Source organism: Lissotriton helveticus, chromosome 3_1 (genome assembly GCF_964261635.1).
Source record: "Lissotriton helveticus chromosome 3_1, aLisHel1.1, whole genome shotgun sequence".
In the NCBI taxonomy this organism is placed as follows: domain Eukaryota; kingdom Metazoa; phylum Chordata; class Amphibia; order Caudata; family Salamandridae; genus Lissotriton; species Lissotriton helveticus.
Window position 1 is genome coordinate 1,362,507,902 of NC_136061.1, and position 20,498 is coordinate 1,362,528,399.

Consider the following 20,498-nt stretch of genomic DNA (forward strand, 5'->3'; position numbering starts at 1 on the left):
GCTGCTCCATGGCGAGGGAGAAAAGCAGCGAGAATAGCGGGCACCCCTGTCTGGTGTCTCTTCGACCTCGCACAGCATAAAAAATGAGCCTACCCATGCGTACCCGCACCGTAGGGCGCTGGTAAAGTAGTTGCACCATTTGCAGATATCCATCTCCAAGCTCATACTTGCACAGAACCGCTGCAAGATAGGGCCACTCCAATGAGTCGAAGGCCTATTCCAGATTCAGCACCAGACAACCCGAATGTGGCCAACGCTCCGATGCATACTTAGGTATTTTAAATAGTCTACGTATATTGAGAGAGGTACTGCTGGTTGGGACAAATCCATTTTGATCATGGTGGATTAGAGTCTGTACAAATGGAGCTAGTCTCTTAGCTAGGATGGAAGCGAATATCTTGTAATCTGTATTCAACAGAGCCAGCGGAAGGTAGGAGCCCAGGAGTTCAGGGTCTCTGCCTGGTTTTGGAAGGGAGATCAGCAGTGCCTCGTGTTGCGTAGTCGTAAGCGTTGAGTCATCCAGCGCCGTCGCGTACACCCACTGCAATTCTGGTATTAATATATCTGGGTAAGCTTTATCAAATTCAACCGGCAGTCCGTCTGGACCTGGAGATTTACCGTTAGAGAGGGAGAAAATGCTATCTTTGATTTCCTCCGGCAGTATGGGAGCCTCTAGCTCCTCTTGCTGGTTCGCCGCTAATCACGGTAATATGAGGGTGGAAAGAAATGTCTGCGCCTGTCGCTCACAAATGGGTCTGGTACATTTCGGAACAGTGTTCCACAAAGGCATTATGTATGCCCTGTTGCGTAAGCACAGTGACACCACGTGCGGTCTTGTTAGACGTCATAGGTGCAGTAACTGCGTCTTTTCATATCAGCCAGGACAGTAGTTTGCCCGGTTTGTCCCCCATGTGATGGGTTCGTGCCGAATGCCCCACATAGTTTAAAAGGCGGAGCCGTTCAATCAGGTTGGAATGTTCTTCCCTATCCTGCACCAGAGATGCTGCGTGGCCTCTGAGCTCCTCACCCTCTCTCCGAAGTAATTTGCTTACAAGTCTTGTGAGCTCACCCTCTAGTTGTCTCCGAATATCCGCTTGTGCACCAAGACAATCGCCTCTGATCACCACCTCAAATGCATCCCATTCCACCTGCGGCGTTGTGGCCATATCGGTATTATTTTCAAAGTATTGGGTAATATTGATGGCCATCAGGTTTTGAAAGGGTGCGTCCAGCAGAATATCTGGTTGCAGCCGCCAGGTGGGAATCGGTGCCCAAGGGCATTCCCAGGCCACCTCCAGTACATGTGGATTGTGATCTGAGTGCGTCCTACCTAGATAATAGGCCGCTGATACATGTGGCAGCAATTCCTCCGAAAGCATGTAACGGTCCAGTCGCACATGTAATCCGTGTGCCCCTGAATAATAAGAGTACACTCTATCATTTGGATTGCGGTGTCTCCAGATGTCTTGCAGGCGCCACTGTGTCGCCCAGCTAGTTAGCGCCTTCATGGCGTTGTATGTGTTAGTGCCTGGGAGGGGTGGGAAGGAGCGATCCAGAGAGACGTCCAATACGCTGTTATAATCTCCCACAAAAACATGGGAATATCATGTTACTGCTCCAGGACTCGTCAGAGATTATCAAAAAATGCAGCTTGCTCCGTGTTAGGGGCATATAGTGAAGCTAAGACAACCTGCCGGCCATCTAGTGTGCCTTTAACTACAACATATCTGCCCTCCTTGTCTACCAATGATTCTGTAATTTTAAAAGGTACCCCCGGACGCACCCACAGAAGCGAGCCTCGGGTGAAAGCCGAGTACCCCGTAGCATACAGCTAACCACGCCAGCGACGGTGCAAGCGCTGAATTTCCGCTTTGGCTAAATGTGTCTCCTGGAGAATAGCTACTTGTATGTGATGTCGCTTAAGATATGAGTATATCTGATACCTGCGTGATGGTGAATGCAAGCCTCTCACATTCTATGTGCCTATTTTAAGTGAAACTATGGCGTTTGCAATCTACTGACAAGTAATGTGTTCTTGGCTGCCCGACAAACATATGTGGCACAAAAATCTTGATAATGTATGAGTCACCCAGCTTTCTAGATCGTGGCATAGTGTGTTTCATAATCTGGCATTCAATAAATGATATCTCTGAAAGAAACCCAACAACAACCATATCTTAAATAATTCCATGAGGGCTGAAATGCAACTAGCAATCGACCAAACTTTCAATAGAGACAACAGTCAATACAATCAGGGGGGTATGCTATGCTCTGCGGTGCAATAGTTTGACAAGTGTGTGAACTATTTCACAGAGGCTCCCCATCTTCAGGCTAAGTTCCATGGAAGATAATAACTTGTTCGCAGTAACACAATGTCACTCCCCAGTTTGGAGGTGTGGGCGAAGATATAAATGTCAGAGGCAGAATATGCAATTGAAGCCTCCCTCCCAGCCCAGATCAAATTGACACCGCCTGTCCCATGCTGGCATGAAAAGTTCAGTCAAGGACTCCTACTTGTATCAGGTCGACAGACAACTGCGCTCTCTGCCAAACATCCCACGGTACCTCTAAGTAGAGTGGACGCAGCAATGAAGTCCCACAGCACTCATACTATATTATCAGCCGTTTGTGGGTGACATCCGGTTGCCCATTTGAGTCTTGTGAGAGCTGCAGGCCATATTCGGGATCATCATCACTGGTCTGTTCATGCTGGCTGGAGTTGGAAGCATCCTCGGCCATCAAGGAGCCGCTGATTTCTGCTACCGCCTGGAGAGCCTCTCTCTGTCCACTGAGGATCAGGTCCATGTGTGGCCCCACATTAGGTGAAGATGGCATCCTTTCCCTCGCGGCCCTCCTCTCTCTCCGACGTTGACGAAAGGGAACCCTCGGTTTCGGCAGTGTCGCTGTTGCGGCAGAATCACGAGGCCCCGCGGCAGCAAAGGGGTCCATCCAGTCCTCTGCTTCTTCCGATGTGGCAAAGAAATGCGTTTTGTCATTTGCGACCAATCGCAGGCGCACTGGAAAGAGTAGTGAGTATTTCAGGTTGCTTTGCCTAAGACGCCTCTTCACCGCCATGAAGGAAAACCTCTGCATCTGCACCTGTATGGTATAGTCCGGAAAAAACGGTTGTCAATTTGGACATCTTGCAGCTTCCTGGTTTCGTGCAGAATGGAGTCCTTATCGCTGTAGTTGAGAAGTCGTATGAGTAGAGGCCGTGGATTTGAACCTGTGGAAGGGGTTCTCGCCGGGACTCTGTGTACACGTTCTATGACAACGTGGGGGGAGATGGTTCCCTCAGGTAGCAGGTCTCTGAGCTAATTCTCCACGTGAGAAGCAGGCTCCTTTCCTTCCCAGTTCTCCGGCACACCCACTATGCGCACATTGTTTCGCCATGCCCGTCCTTCAGCATCCTCGGCCTTCTCCTCCAGAACTTCCACTCGGTTCAATAAGTTCTGCATATGCTTATCCGTTTGAGGCACTTGCGGTTTAACATCGGCGAGAGTGGTTTCTAATATAGTGGAGCGATCCACCAGCTTCCAGTGATCCGCATGTAGGTGGGTAAGATCGATGGCAACCTTGTCGATTTTGGACTCTAAGGAGGTGCGGGTTTGGTTGATAGTGTCCTTCAGCCTCTCAACCACAGCGGCACCGCATCTAGTTAGCTCACAGTTGGGTCCGTGTGTCCCTGTTTCGCCATCTTGTCTAGCTTGGTCTTGGTAGCGGGCGGAGGGGCCTGCACTCCTCACGTTCCAGCCTGTGCGCGGGTGCCACCCGACATGTGGCGCAGAGTACGCTCCCAGACACCGCCTCTTACTCAATATGGTCCTGGTGCGAAATCTCGCGACTTGCAGCATATCAAAGCCAATGAGGTACTGACAGCAGATGTTCCGCAGCGTAGGGCGTCGTCAGCAGGTCACCACGGCCTCCCGCAGGTGAATGAATGAATGAATGAATGAATGAATGAAATTATTTGTAGAGCGCACGATGGCCAAACGGCTTCCTGGCGCTGAACCGCAATGCGTCCGCCCAGCACTTCATAGAGAGGCATCCGCACAAGTAGCGATCAAGAACCATGGGCAGCTCTCACCAAATCCGGATGTGTGCTCTGGGGAGGGCACTGTATCCGCGCCACACAATCTGTCCTGTGATGCCGACCCGGCCAGGAGCAATCGGTGTTCGGTGATACAGTTCACATTGGCCCCCCAAGTATCAGCCAGGTTTACTCGCGGGGCGATACGCCCAGTGCTGAAAGTGCAGCGCACCTAGGCCGAGCCGCGCCGCCCCCGTGGGAGCGCCAGCAATCAGATCTGCACCGGATGTCCCTTATCCGCTATGGGCAGTGAAGCAGCTTTCCCCAAAATGGCACCAGGTCTCTCAAATGTCACTAATTCAGGAACATCTCAGCTGGTGCACAGCAATCACTGGTGGAGACAGGCGCCCACAACAAGCCCTCCTCGCCGCCCTACAACTCTCACATCGATGCCAGCAGTCTCTCGGGTAGAGCGAGGGGGCAAGGGTGTTTCCGCGTCAGCTGTAGTATGTAGCGTGTGGTGAGAGCGACCGTCACTCCGGGGGGGGGGGGCAGCAAAGCATGGTATCGGTCCTCACTCTGTATTACTCACAGTTCAGAGGCACAGCAGGGCAGCGCCGGCTCATCGGCCCGTCGCGCCGAGAGGGCAGCCCCAGTCCGGGCTGCTCCCACCCCGAGCGTCCCGCTCGAGTAAGTTTCAGCAGCGGCGTCAGGTAGATGCTCTGCGACGGCCCCGGCAATGTTCTGTGGCATTCCAGTGTCCGCTGGGACAGGCGGCGGCAGGAAGGGCTACTGCGATGTTGCTCAGGCGGCCCACATAATCTGCGCCATCATTCCCGACCTTGTAGGAGTAGCCAAGCCGCGGACTCACGTAGTCTGAGCTTTCCGCACAGCAGCAGCTCAACGATCGGCTCACACGGTCAGAGGCCTCAAATCTGGATTCACGCAGGGCGAGATTGGCATCGGAGGTCAGGGCTTCTAGCAGGACAGTGTTTCGCCGGTCGGATGTTCCATCAGGTAATTACTGTTGGAGAAATTAGCCTTTTTGGGGAGCCTCTAGCGGAGCTCTACCCAGGCTCTTCTGCCCCCATTGCAGTCATAGCCATGCCCCCGTTCAGTCGTCCCTCATAGACATGCCATTTGACGAGACTCACCTGTTTGAGGGCAAGGCAGATTGTCCTCTTGAGCGGTGCAATGAGACCAGGGCCACAGTATGCTCCCAGGGCTTGTCTTCCCTGGCGTTTGTGGCTGCAGCAGAGGTACCCCATGCCACCAGCCAATATATTCTCCACAAGGCACCCAGCTGGTTCAAGGTTGAGGCAATGGTGCCCACCACCCCCACTGTCAAGGTCAACAGGCCACCCAGGACACCACCCTCCTCCACAGCCCTACCTGTTAATTCCTTTAGAATGGCCTTATTTGAGCACAGCCACCTTGGGGGAGGAAGGATCCAATGATTCTTGTCGAATTGGCATGTCATAACAGCAGATGGGGGAGTACTGCAAATTGTTCAGCTAGGGTATGCCCTGTCTTTCATTCTAACACCGCCACACCTTCCACTGTCCACCCAGTGGCTATCGGAAGACTTTCTTTCCATTTTGAAGGAGGAAGTACAAGCCTTTTTGGCCAAAGGAGCTATTGTGAGGGTGCCCATGCCAGAGGTAGGACATGGTCGTAATCCCTGCTACTTTCTTGTTCCCAAGAAGGACCGTTGCCTTCATCCTATTTTAGACCTGTGCCCTCTCAATGCCTTCCTCCATATGGAAAAATTCCAGGTCTTGTCTGCCCTCGACTCTGGAAACTGGATTGTGGTGCTGGACCTGCAGGATTCCTATTTCCATATATTGTTCCTGCAGGCCCATGGCACTATCTGTACTTCGTGGTGGGGCAAAAGTACTCTCAGTTTGCTTCTCTTTGGTCTCACCAGTGCCCCCTGGGTGTGATGGCAGTGGTGGCAGCTCACCGTCAGAGGTCGGGGGCCAAACTTCTCCTATCTCAATGAATGGCTATTAAAAATAGGCTTGCCCCAACCTTTGCCAAACTACGGAGGACATCCTGTCATCTTTGGGATTCCCTATCAGCAGGCCAAAGTAACACCTGACTCTCAGACGCTCCCTTTAATTGGAGCTATTCAGTTTTGTGCCTTTCATTGGGAGAAATAGTCCAGGACATTCTGGCTATGATCCTTATCTTTTAGCCTAAGTCCTGAATTTCAGTGAGGTCGACTCTGAGGCTGTTGGAACTGATTGCTTCCTGCTGGTCAAGCACGCAGGGAGGCATATGCAGGCTCTGCAATGGGATCTGAAGTCTCAGTGGCCCCAACTCCCAAGGTTCCTTTCCGACCCTGTTCAGATTTCAAGGGAGACTGTAAAGGATCAGCACTGGTCATTACTGGACTGCAATTGGATTCGTGGCACACTCCTCTCCTTTCCCCATCCAGATCTGAGAGCTGACAGTGGTGACTGATACATCACTTTTGGGTTGGGGGGGCATCTGGGAAGGTGGAGATCAGAGGCCTCTGAGCTCCAGCGGAATCCTAGCTCCATATCAAACTCCTGGAGCTGAGGGCCATCCTCTTGGCGTTGAAAGCCTTCCATCGATCCATCAAGGGGAGGCTGGCACAGGTGCTCACAGATAACACCACTGCCATGTGGTAATGCAGCAAATAGGATGGGTGGGTCACATACCCTGTGCGTAGAAATGCGCTTATGGAAATGGCTGAACTACCAAGTAATTTTCCCTGGTAGGATAGTTGAATGCCAGGGCAGACAAGATCAGCTGTCAGTTACACAAGATGACACAATTTCTCTTCCATGACTGTGGTGAACCTTGGCTCGATCTGTTCACCACTGCTGAAAATGCACAATGTGAGCACTTCTGCACTTTGTAGTCTTCAAGGTGTCTCTCGCATAGAGATGCCTTCTGCCTCGACTGGACCTCAGGACTCATGCCTTTCTGTTGATACCACTCCTGCTCCAGGTTCTCACGAAGATCAAGACCGACCGGGTCCAAGTCATCCTAGTGCCTCCGGATTGAGCAGAGAGAGTATAGTATCAGAACTCCTGGGCATGAGCATCTGCCCTCCCATCAGGCTCTCCATCTAGGACGATCTGCTGTTGCAGCAAAGGGTGCAGCGTTCTGCCTCTGGGCCTTGAATGAATGAATGATTACGTATTTGTATCGCTCATGGCTACCCGGAGGCATACCAGCGCTTTTAGACAACGTTCATTCACCTAGATCAGACAAACAAGAGGGTTTTCAGTGACTTCCTGAAACTGAGATGATTACTTTCCATTCTGAGATAGAGTGGAAGATTGTTCCAGAGTCTTGACGCCTGTAGGGAGAAGCGTCTGCCACCCATGCGCACTTTCCTCGTTTTTGGGATTGAGAGGAGATTTTTATTAGAGGATCTTAGTTCCCGCTTAGGAAGGTAGGGGCAAAATAATGATTGTATCAGTAAGGGTGCTTTTTTGTGGATTACTTTATGGACCGTAACCAGGGTTTTAAATTCGATCCTCTGCTGCACTGGAAGCCAATGCAATTGGCGGAGTGCAGGTTTGGCATATGTCCTTCGCGGGATGTTCAGCAGCATGCGTGCTGCACAATTCTGAACAATCTGCAGTATCTTGATTGTCCCTTGGGGGGAGCCTAGATATACCGCATTGGAGTAATCTAGGCGTGATAAGATCAGCGCCTGTACTAAAATCCTTCTGGCTTCAAAGGGAAGAAGACTGGTAATCTTCCTCAGAAGCCTGATAAGTGCGTAGCATGTGGCAGCTACCTTCCGGACTTGCACTGAGAAATTAAGAGCTGGGTCCATCCATACCCCAAGGCTCTTAATTTGGGCCTTCGGCTTGGGTGGTTGGCCCAGCTTGTCCGGCCACCAACCCTCCACTGTGGTAGGTGCCTTATATCCCAGCATCATCACCTTAGTTTTAGACCCGTTCAGTTTAAGGAAGGATTCATCCATCCATTCCCGAACTTTATTAAGGCAGCTGGAGAGTCTTTCAAAAGGGGCCTCCTGGGTAGATAGTGAGATGATCAATTGCGTGTCATCTGCGTATGTAACGAGTAGTACTCCCCAGGGAAGCACCACCTCAGCCAAAGGCCTCATATAGATATTAAATAAGGTGGGGCTGAGGGATGAACCCTGGGGTACACCGCAGTTAAGACACATTTGGGGAGAGGACATTGACCGGCAGCAGCTCAAACCTTCGACCTTCCTACAGAGGTTATTGATGTCATCTTGGCAACCAGGCATCCCTCGACAAAATCTGTATATACATGTCATTGGGACAGAGTTTGACTTGGTGCAGTACACAGCAGATAGACCCCGTCCAGGAAAAGTTATCTGACATTTTGTTATTTATTTTGTCCCTTGCCCAGCAAGGTTTTGCTCTGTGCAGAGTTAAAGGCTACCTGTCAGCTCTTTCAGCTTTTTTGTGATTGCCGGATCAGCCCTCAATGTCAAGCCACAGTATACCACCCACTTCCCTGACAAGTTGGTTTTGCAGACATATACATCCTTTATGCTTGAACTTGTGACTCCATCCCACGTTGGTCAGAACATCACCCTCCTGGCGTTCTGTGCTCCGCCTCACCATTCTAAGGAGGAGGTGAGACTCCACCACTTGGACCCCAAGAGTGCTGAGCCTTTACATATATTGTACCACTGAACACACTGTGGACGATCAGTTCTTTGTGGGGTTCTGTGGAGTGAAAAAAGGAAAAGTTGTGCAGAAGACAACCATCTCGAGCTAGATTGTGCTTTAAATCTAATTCTGCTACACATTGGCTAAACAGCAGCATCCAATAGGACTGCGTGCTCATTCTACTAGAGCAAAAGCTGCTACCACAGCGTTGGCACACTTAGTCCCTGTCCTTGACATTCGCCTGATGGCTACATGGGTGTTGCGCCAGAAGTTCACAAACCATTATTGCCTGGACAGTCAGATTTGCCGAGAGGGCCATTTTGCCCAGTCTGTCCTGTAGGACTTTCTGGTTTGAGTCCATCCACTGACACACCAACAAATAGGTATTGCTTTGGTATCTATTCAGAACCTGAGGAATCTGTGACTAGAAGTCTCTATTAGAAGAAGAAGTTACTTACCTTTGGAAATGCTCTTTCTGGTTGAGACTCTATCTAGCCGCAGATTCCTAATTGATTATCCACGTTCTGTGGTTGGACTCTATCCATTAATACGATCCCAGGTCTACACTCTAGAGCTGCACATTGGTCTGTGCCAGTTTGCTTTTAGGGCTCTGCATCTAGGGCCTTGGACACTGTGGAAAGCAAGTGACCTTAGCGCGCAAGAGAGGCGCCTGTATATACTCCACATGTCTTATATGTACTTTAACAAAGTTAGTGTGGAGTCGCACTGCCCCAATTACCGGCACACAGAGGTATGCTGAAAAGTTTCAGAATCCAGTCTGATGCCTGAAGAATATTCAAAAGGTGAGGAATCTGCAGATAGATAGAGTCTCTACAGGAAAGAGCACTACCAAAAGTATGCAACTTGTTGTATTAACCTTTCCTACTGCTCCTGGCGACCACCCAGGTGATCCCTCTGGCCCCCAGGCTAACCAATGATTGCATCCTGTGGGAATCCCACGAAATTTCAAACAATGTGTCCACAGTTAGCTGCAGGTCTGGACGGGTCCAATCTGCCCCGCATATGTCTCTGCCGCCCTTGATCATGCAATACTTCCCTTGCGTACTTGATTTCAAGGGTGCAGCAAGGTCAGTACCAACACCTCGGGCCAGCCCTATTAGTTAAAGTGTCTTCAACGAGCACAAAAAGTGAAGGATTGAAGGTTTTTATTAATTTCAACCACCAGGAATTATCCAGGCCACATTCTAATCCACAGATGTGTTTTTAGATCAAGCCTGGGCAGCGCATGCGCTGCTCTGCGAGGTATGCGTTATTGGGTATGAAATAGAAGCCCCGCCCATTTCCCGCCCATCTTTTCAATTGGCTCCTGTTACTGTCCTTTCAAAATCATTGCTTTTCATTTGAGAATAGGCTTAATAGTCCCTCCTTGGTACTGCCTTGTCTTCATTTGTAACCTTCCATAAGGACTGTACTTTTTACTTGTGTTGTTACACGGTCTGTTTTATGTAGTCGGTGAATACTATTTTCTTTAATGATCTCTTCCCCATTCCACCCACGACGTTGCAGCACGCTGCCCACTTTATATTGTTATCAGTGATGTAGTTATTTAATTTACACGCGTTCCACTTTAACCAAAGCGGCCACGAGTATTTATTTATTTAATTTATGGCGAGGCCCGCTTTCACTTTAGCGGCCGCGCATATTTATTTAATTTACAGCGCGGTTCACTTCACTTTAGCTGCCACACTTATTTATTTATTTAATTTACAGCGTGGTCCGCTTTTACTTTAGCGGCCGCGGTACAGAACCTTTGTTAATTTATTTCTTTTTGGGTGAAAGCGCCCCATACCACCCTTTCGCTTTATGTTGGCCGCGCCCCTTTTTTTAGACGTTGCTCGCTGTAACCTGACCACGGCGAGCAGAGTTTAAAGAAAGGGGCACAGCCACCATTGAAGTGGTCTTGCATTTGCGAGAGTTTGAGCTCTTGGCATTAGAAATGACAAAATGCCTTGTACATATGAGTTGCTTTGAAAAACACATAAATGAAAGGCATTATCATTTCCAATGCCAATAGCTTAAATTCTTCCAAGTGCGAGAGCTATTGCATTGCTAATGCTTCTTTTAGCTTGTCTGTGGCGTTTAGGACTTAAGAATGGACATGAAGTAGGATGATACACCATGTCTTTCAATCTTTATGTGTTTTCAGACTTATAACATGGTGGCGAAAAGCTTTCCTCGAAGGTTTGTCCTGCCCCTGGCCGTGGATGTGACCGCTCCAGCAGGAACTGATCTCAACCCCTTGTCCTACTCTACAGCGAAGGCTGTGAAGAAAGAGGATGGCACGGTAAGAGCGTACCTTCCTGCATATGTATTTTACTGAAAATGTTCAATTATATATTTCTAATGCATTCTGTATTGACAGCACTTCCGGAACAGTGACACGTGACTTACCTACAATTGTTTACTTAAGTTGGTAGATTCATCGGGAAAGCCAATATGTGACAGCCAAAAATGCTAGTCACCATCACAGTACATTTCCTGGGATAAATGAAAAAAAACAAAGGCTGTGAAACTTTCCATTCAGCTAGGGCCTACATTAGACAAGCCGAACTTAAACAACTCACAAACCCTGATATACATACCCAGTAATTGCAGATTTTCTGTTTACATAGAAATGTACACACGAAAAAGTCTGCCAGATTTCTGAAAGCATTATTGAGGGCGGGAAGAGAGAGAAGTTGCCGTTCCCTATGGGTGCTAGGATTTCCACTGTGGTGACCACCCACAAAATTGTGACTTTTTGGGTATTCACAAACATTTGCAAAGCTTTTACCTAAACGTTTTGCACTTTTCAGTCTATAGAGAAGTAAGGAGTGTGCTGAAGTGCTCTAAACAATACCAGTTTTCATGTATTTGGTTTTTATATACGAGAATATTTTGCATATGAAGGAAAAAAAAGAATACATACATTTGCAGTGGTATGTGCGTTTTTGTGACTCAAAAGATGATTTAATGTACGCATAATGTAGGCATCACATATGATTTAACGGTGTTTTTTTATTTGAAAGATATCATCACCGGAGATCAGTAGTTATGTGTAAGTACATTAGGAGCGCATTTAACATGTGGCTAGAGGCGTGCCAGCTCTTTCGGGAGTTGGGCCTCAGGCTACATTAGAAATCCCTGTCTGCCTGATTCAGCAGATGCACTGAAACCAGAGCTGAATGCCAAGACGGTTCTATTTTTGTTTTTGCTCACACAACATAAGTTTTATGTTTCGACTACACAGCGCATGCGCTGTGCTGCAATATGTTTTGTTTACTCCACCCTGCTCCACTATAATCTATGCCACTTCACTCCATTCTACTCTACGCCACTTCACTCCACGCCGTTCACTCTACGCCACTCCACACCATGCAACACAAAGCCACTCAACGCAAAGACAAGCAACGCAAAGACACTCTACAGCACCCTGTGCCAATCCCCTGTACGCTACACCACTCTACTCTGTGCCATTATACTCTACTTTAACACACTAACATCTACTCTGTGCCACTTCACACCGCTCTATTCTTCACCACTCCATGCCACTCAACTCCACCCCACTGTACGCTTCTCTACTTTACGCCACTCTGCTTGACATCACTCTAGTCCTTAGCACTCCACTCTATGCCATTAAACTCCATACTATGCCACTCTACATCACTGCACTCTACACCACCCTACTCTACGCCACTCCACTCAATGCCACTCCACTCTATGCCACTACTCTCTGCGCCACTTCACTCTACGCCACTTTACTGTAATTCACTGTACTCTACACCACTCAACTCTACTTTATGCTACTCCTCTCCACACAATGTCACTCTACACCACTCTACTCCACGCCACTCAACTCTATGCCACTACACTCCACTCTGCTCTATGCCACTATACACCACTCTGCTGCACACCACTCTGCTCCATCCCATTCTGTGACACTGTATGCCACCCCACTCTACACCACTCCAGTCTACACCACCACACTCTGTGCCACTCCACTTCACTCTATTCCACTCTACACCACTGCATACCCCTCTAGTCCATGCCACTCAACACCACTGTATGCCACTCTACTTTACACCACTTCACTCTTTCATTCCACTCTATACAATCTACTCCATGCCACTAAAACCTATGCCAGTCTATGCCATGCAACTGTGTGCCACACAACTAAACTCTATGCCAATCCACTACACGCAACTCTACTGTACGCCACTCCACACAATTCCACTCTATACCACTCCACTCTATTCCACTCTACTCCATTCCACTCTACTTTATGCCACTCTATTCTACACCACTAATCTGCGACACTGTACTCCATTCTAATCAATCCCACTCTACCTTACACCACGCTAATCTACGCCGCTCCACTCTACGCCACTCTACTCTAAGACACTCTCCTCTAAGACACTGTACTCTACTCCACTCTGTGCACTCTACTGTACACCACTCCACTTATTCTACACCACTCTACCCTAATCCACTCCACTCTACCCTACTCTACTCCACGCTACTCTACACTACTCCAGTCCACACTGGTCTACCCCACTCTCCTCTATGCCACTCTCCTTTATGCCACTCTCCTCGATGCCACTCTACTCTGTGCCCACCACTACCTTTTAGCCAGGTGTGGACGGTACAGGTAAGAGCGGTGGTGCAGGGGGGGTCAACATACGACAGGATAGGGAAAAAATGAATAAATAAAACCTTTAACCTTGCTCTCGCCCTTGGATGCGGCAAGCGCAAGGTAAGTGGTTTTATTTACTTATTTTATTTTCCCTATCCCGTAGTATATCAACTTCCCCCCTGCCCCCACCCCGCCCTACCGCTTTTACCTGTGCCTGCTTTTAGCCTTGCTACACAACAGCCATGCTGCTGTACAACATGGCTAAATGACATTAGCAAAACTAGACATATTGGTTTTGCCAATGCTTGTTTGGTAAAGCTTGTTTGGTTGCAACTACCAAGCTGGGCGTTTATCCAGTTAAAAAAAACGACCTTGTAATGCGTCGGTGTTCGCCTTGGTTTGGGAAACTAGTTTGTTTTCTGTGCACATGGCTGGTCCATCACTGATGGTCACCTTGACCTAAATAGGACAGCACAACTGCCACTGTCACCTGCTGGTCCAGTGGTGAACGGACCTCTAGCTCAAAAATGTATGACAGCGCTGATGTTTAGGTCGACTTCTTTAATTATTTCATTAGCCTGTAAAACATGTGCACTCATGCTAAAAGCTGTTTTTTTATTTTGAAAATATTTCTTGTAATTTGAATACCAAAACAAGCAGTTGGCAAATATACATGAGGTAAGAGCGTTATCAATGGTAACTCTTAAACAAGTGTTTCAATGAGATTATAAAGGCGAAAGTAGACAGGCAACAAAGTGCCCAATGAGGCAAATACGTCTTGTGTTTACCAAACTGCTAAGGTGGGCAACAAAAGAAAAGAGATAGGGGAGAGAGAGAGGGGTTGTGGCAGTGAACAATAAAGGCATATGTAAGCCAGAACAAAGTAGAATAGCAAGTATCAATTGACAGATGGGGTATCAGTTATGGTCTTGGTAGATGCTACACAGTCCAAATTATCTAGGATTTTATTGGAAGACACCACAGGTGCGAGGGCACTATGGGGGTTGACTAACTCTAAGTAGCGGTCCAGGTTATTCCACAGAACTTTTTGGCCGAGATCCGGGGATATTGGGCAGGCAAAATTGAGTGAGCATCCTTGATATATCCAGCCATTCCCACCAGGCATTACTCGAGCCATTGCCTAGTTATTTCCAGGATGATAAGATAGTTTTATGGGCCAGAGTAAACATTAGGGGCCTTATTTATGAAGGCCTTGCGACGCCGGCGCGTCACTTTTTTCCCATTTTAAAAGTGACGCACTGGCGGCGCAATGTCTTAATAAATATGGCACTAGTTCCGGCGCAGACATTCATCTTCTCTGAATGCCTTTTGTGGGGACTAAATGGGCGAAAATGAAGAACGAGAAGTTTCTAGCAGGTTTAGTGTGAAAGATGTCAATAACGTCATGAATGTTAGCCCAGAATGTACAAAGTGAGGGGCATTCATATAGCATATGGCGTAGGTCAGCATTTTCAGAGTTACAATTTGATCAGTTGCTGTTTTCCATAAGACCCAGGGAGGCCAAATGGTGTGGGATCCAGAATGTTCTGTGCAGGATATGCAATTTAGTTTGGGCAAGGTTGGGTGTTATCTTCTTATGAAATGGGGCTGTCCACAATCTTCCCCAGTTGAAGACAGCGGGTCGGTGTCCTTCTTCAGTCCAATCTGAACTTCACCTCTGATGGGCAGGGATGTACAGTGCGGTGGTTAGGGGTCTAGGTTTAGCATATATATTGGAAGCAACATAACCACCTTTCTTAATCACTGTGAGGAGCTTAGGCAGTGAGGCACCTTTAAATGGAATAGATAGATTTGTGCTTGGCATTGGCAGCTTTTAGTTTAAGAAAATCGTAAAAGTCAATGGGGCTGATGTCGTATTTTTGTTTGATATCGGAGAATGACAGGGGGTGTTGTTTAGAGCCAAGGTCACCGACAGCAGAGATGCCCTCTGCTCGCCAAGGTGTCTCCTATGGAAAGATTAGATTTGATTTGTATGTCCTTATTATGCCAAATTAAAGCCCCTAGGGAGTGCCTACATTTCACCTCAGAGAAGCGGGAATCCAGATGTAAGAAGACATCCTAGTACGATTCAAAATATGGTTAGTAAGGATATAGTGATCCTTGAATTTAGTTTAAAGAGACGGCAGGGGTAGATGAGTAACCTTTCAAGGGATAGCCATAGGGGTATAAATTCTAGAGCATTATCAAATCATTTTGCAGCATGGGCTGTTAAGGTCAGCTAAATTGGCACCTCCTAGAATTTTAGCCAAACTGAGTTTTTTCAGGGAGATGTGTTTTTTTTTTAAAGTTCCAGACGAATTTGTTGAGTCCAATAACCCAATTAGCCCAGTTAACCCAATATTAATTTATAGTCTTCAGTTTTGGTAATAATTTCAGGTATGACTATATCGTCGTGATTGGTCACTATCAAAATGTCATCTGCATAGGCTGCCATTTTGAAATATTAGCTATCTGCGCTTAGACAATCAAATTACTGCTCTTGTTGAGGGACAATAAAAGTGGTTCTATTGCTTGGAGGAATAAGGATGGGGACACTGGACATCTCTATCTGGTGCCTTGTTTAAGTAGAAACGAGTCGGATAGTACCCCCATTGGTTCTTATTTTAGCACAGGGGTTTGAATAGAGGGCCATAGTCGTCTATATAAAGGGCTCACCCAGATTGAAGCATGACATGGCAGTTTTCAGAAATGGCCATGCAACTTTATTGAATGCTATTTCAGCATCGAGGTCTATCTCTGCCACAGGGGAGGTTTTGGTCTTGGCTAATTGAGGGATGTGACCCAGTAGTATATTAATGTCATAGGAAAGTCTTGCTTTGAGAGAGTCAACTTGATAAGGGCTGATTAGAGAGGGCATTTAGCTAGGATTTTGGCGTATCATTTGCTGTTTAAGTTGATGAACAATATCATCCTGTAGTTTTTAGGGTAAATATGGACCTTCCCTTCCATGGGGATGAGTGCTATTATTGCTTCAGCTGTAGTACCCCGGATACCCCCAGACTCTGCATTGCTGTAAAATAGATCAAGAAGGGGTAAGCATAATTCCACTGTGAATGTAAAAGCGGGCAATAAGTCCATCCGGACTGTGAGCTTTCCACACTTTGAGGGATTTGATGGCTGCTTAGGCGAAGTTGGCATTGGGCATTTAGTTTAAGCAGGTTGAGTTTATTTAAAAATGCTAGTCAGTGGAGTTAACATTGACACTTTCGTCATACATTTTTATAGAAGTCTAAACAAACTCGGGAGGTTTTGTGAGCGTCTATGTGGCGTTGCTCATCCTTATCTCTGACAGGGTCATTTCAAGGCGATTTTGTTTATATTTTAGGTAGCGAGCTAAGACTTTCCGGGCTATGATACCAGCACTTCATTTTATTCAGTTGAATTTAGTTACTAATTTAATAGCCCTGGTACTCAGAATTTTGTTATGTTAATATTTTTACGATTTAGTGTGTCCAATAAGAGAGTACCCTTCACAGAGTGATGCCTAATTTCTAATTGTTTGATTTCAGTGTCGAGGTTTTTCATCTGTGTGTTTGCAGATTTATTGATATAGGAGTTAATTTCAATCATCACATCCCTAATAGTGGCTTTAAAAGCATCCTAAAATACTTGGTGGACAGTCGCCTGGGCATTTGTCTTGAAATAATTTTTTTAGGCTAAATGGATTGTCTCTATATGGGTAGGATCTTGTAATATGCCAGGTATGAGTCTCCAGGATTTGTCAGTGGGGGGAGAGGTGGACCAGTCCAGTGAAACCGATATGGCAGAGTGAGCTGAGATCCGTCTGGGTTCAATGGTAGAGTCAAAGATTGTTCTGGCCAGGTTGCTGTAAATCAAAATGTAGTCAATTCTGGAGAATGATTGGTGGGGGGAGGAGTAAAAAGTGTAATCCCTGGTGCCTTGTGTTGAAAGCTCCAGGAGTCAGACAGGGAATATTTAGAGTACATTTTGTGGAGTAATTTGTGGGATGCAGATGGTCTAAATTTGGTTCTCAAGCTACAATCAACAGTGGTATCCAGTGGGAGGTTACAGTCACCCCCTAGGATAAGTCGAGTGTCATTAGGGAGCCCTGCGATCAGGTAATCGATGTAATTTTCAGAAACTCAGCTCATTTACATTGGGAGCATAAATGTTCAACATGTAAACTCTTTGCCAGCTTTAGATGGTTTGTTGAGTACCCACTTCCCACTTTGATCTGCAAGAGTGTCTAGAACCATACAGCTAGATTCATGAAAGACCCGTTTTGCGAGTCTATAATAGCGATTCATAAGGAATCGCTATTACAGACTCGCAAAACGGGATTCATGTAGGAATCGCAATATTTATTGCGATTCCCACTGATTCCTTATTTGCGATTTCAAGGGTGCCAGGGTGTCCAAAGGACACCCTTTAGCACCCCTGATATGCAAATTTACACAGGTGTTGCGCACACACATGTCCAAAGGACATGTGTGTGTGTGTAACATGCAATTGAGAAAAATGCACAAAAGTGCTTTTTTATATTTTTTCGCTATTTACCACGAAGTCAGACTTCGTGGTAAATAGCGACCAAAAATTGCGAATTCGCAATGTAAAAATGGTTCATGAATTGCATTTAAGGAATCTCAAATAGAGATTCCTTAAATGCAATTCCTCGCAAATGTGCGAATTCTTTATTAGCGAATTTTGCATTTGGGATGATTAATCCCAAATGCAAAAAATTGCACTCGCAAAGGGCCAGATTCTCAGAATCTGTCCCTTTGCGAGCGCAATTGAGCTTGATGAATCTAGCTGATAATCTTTGCTTGTATGGTAATTATTGTAAGCACCTCATTTTTTCTTTTGTGCAGGTGAGCCTATGACCTCTGAGATTCAGGGGGCCTCGAAGGAGGAGATTTCATTGGCAGATAATTTAGACTCTTGTAGTAAGAGTATGTCACATTTAAATTTGTATGTGTATTCAAGAATTTTCCTCCTCTTGACGGATGCTTCATCGCTGTTATGTTTAGTGAGACCAATTGTAGGGAGTCTGCGAGTCTGTCATCAACGCTGGGAATATAAGTTGTATCGAGTGGATAAAAGTCAGCCAGACCCATCACACTACATTGTATAGAGAAGCCCCCTCTTGGATGTGTGTCATGCGGCAGAGACAAATCGAGTCTTACATTGCGAACACTGGTTATCAAACACGACCCAAGTGCTACATAAAAGAGAGGGCAACCAGAAAAAGGGGGGGAGTAAAGAAACAAGAGAGCACATAACATTAGAGCCCACCATCTCTTAAACCCTCCCTCACCCAACCAGAGACAGGTAAAATGTGGAACCCGAAGGAGGAGGCCACATATCTCCTGGGTGCCACATAACACACAAACACACAAGCCCCAGTACGGTTGACCATACATAAGTGTGCAACACATCTGGGGCAGAGCTAGAATAACATGAGTGAGTGAACAGACCTAACATTTTGTGTATATAAAGTTAAATAGAAGTTTAGCAAGGTGGCCACTTCCCCCTAGCCTTATATGGAAACTTATTTGTGATCAAGTGCGACGTGATGTAGGTAAGTGGGGTATAGGTAATTTTATTAAGGCTAGTATATAGACCAATACATGAATTAAATAGATGTTGATTGGCGACTTGAGGCTGAGCGTCCCAACAAAAATCATACGAGGGAACTGTTCAGTATCTCAGTGATGTAGACATATCGTAGATACAGTCATGATCGAAAAGAAGCAAAGTCATTGTAGAAAGGGGAGCTAAAACAATCCAAATCTATGTCAGTTCCTTCACATGCAAGACCGAGCAAACAAGCATATCTAAGTAGATATCAAGTAGACAAGGCATGCAGCAAAACATTAAGATGGCAATACATTACGACGCTCCTAGATTGAAGGAGAATGTTGCCATCTTGGCCTCTTGTATATTGTCCAGGAAAGAAGACGGGTCCCAGTAGTCGTGGAAGAGGTGTGGTGAGCCTTTGTTAGTGATGTGGAACCTGGCAGGGCCTGAAAAAGAAAAAGGAATGTTCGGAGGTCTTTTTTTTGTGGAAAGAGATTTATTCACAAGGTTGCTGATGCCTTGCCCACTACAGATAGTTTTTCAGTGATTTGTTTTACATCAGATCTCATTCCAGACACATCCTGTTGCATAATGTCCATGCTAATTTTCATCGTCTAAGCCAGGTGTAGAACATCTAACGTTTTTTTTTTAGAATGGTATCCTTTTTAGGTCTCGCTCCTGCGATTGCAGGGCAAAGCCCTGCTGTCGCAAAGCGAGTCTATTGTGATCATTTCAGTCGTTTCAGCTTCAAGGACTACCAAGAGGAGACAAGAGACTGGCACGCGCACGCAGCCTGCCGGAATCGGATCAGGTCGCGCACGTGAACACGCGCTCCGATTCCGGCAGGCTGTTCACAACACATGCGCAGGCAGGCACACACAACACACACACAGACAGACGCACGCACGCACACACACACACAGACAGACGCACGCACACACACCGACGCACACACACACGCGCACACTCATGCGCACACATCCCCCCCTCCCCCACTCACCGGGCTCTTTCAGCGTGTTCCGTGTTCCGTGTCCCTGTCTCTCTCGTCAGCCAGTGGGTCAGTGTCGAGCTCCCTCCGCAGCGCTGGTCTTCACCCGGGCCCCCTCCTGGGACCCGGGACTTCAGGTGACGCACTCCGCTTTGGCGCCGGGGCTCAGAGCGCGCATGCGCGGGCAGCCCCGCCCTCTCACTCTCAGCCCAGGCTGCTTTCGGTTTCGCTGTCTTCCGTGTCGGCGATGGAGGGGCATCCCTGATAGCCTGTGAGCCCTTGGCGAGTAGCGGGTGCAGTTGTGAAGATTATACGATTGACTACTGCCTAACGAGGGGCGTCCAATGCAGGTGGGCGTGGAGTAGGAGGCTCTGCGGGTGACAAGGGCCCGTCCTCGTAGGCCAATAATGCAGGTGCGCATGAAGTAATGTTAAAGCGTATGATTCACTAGAGCCTGTGGGGGCGGGTGTGTAGCCCCCATGGGCGGCTGATGCAGGTGCGCTTGGAGTGTGACCCACAGCCGTCCTCCTAAGCACGTGCGTGCGAGTGCAGTTCGTTACAATCCACCTGGGCCCATTTCCCCGGGCAGCCAGTGCAGGTGAGAATGCAGTAGGTCAGTTAAAGCAGCTGAGTCCC

At 47.4% G+C, this 20,498-nt stretch overlaps 1 protein-coding gene across 2 annotated transcripts in view; it reads left to right on the top strand.

Annotated features, from left to right (window-relative positions):
* The window catches only part of LOC144823467 (carotenoid-cleaving dioxygenase, mitochondrial-like), a 742,462-nt gene that overhangs the window by 689,162 nt on the left and 32,802 nt on the right, over positions 1 to 20,498 (top strand). For both annotated transcript variants that reach the window (XM_078682002.1, XM_078682003.1), the window contains one exon: positions 10,850 to 10,987. In XM_078682002.1, coding sequence (XP_078538128.1) covers positions 10,850 to 10,987 — 138 coding nt within the window. The remainder of the gene's footprint in view (positions 1 to 10,849; positions 10,988 to 20,498) is intronic.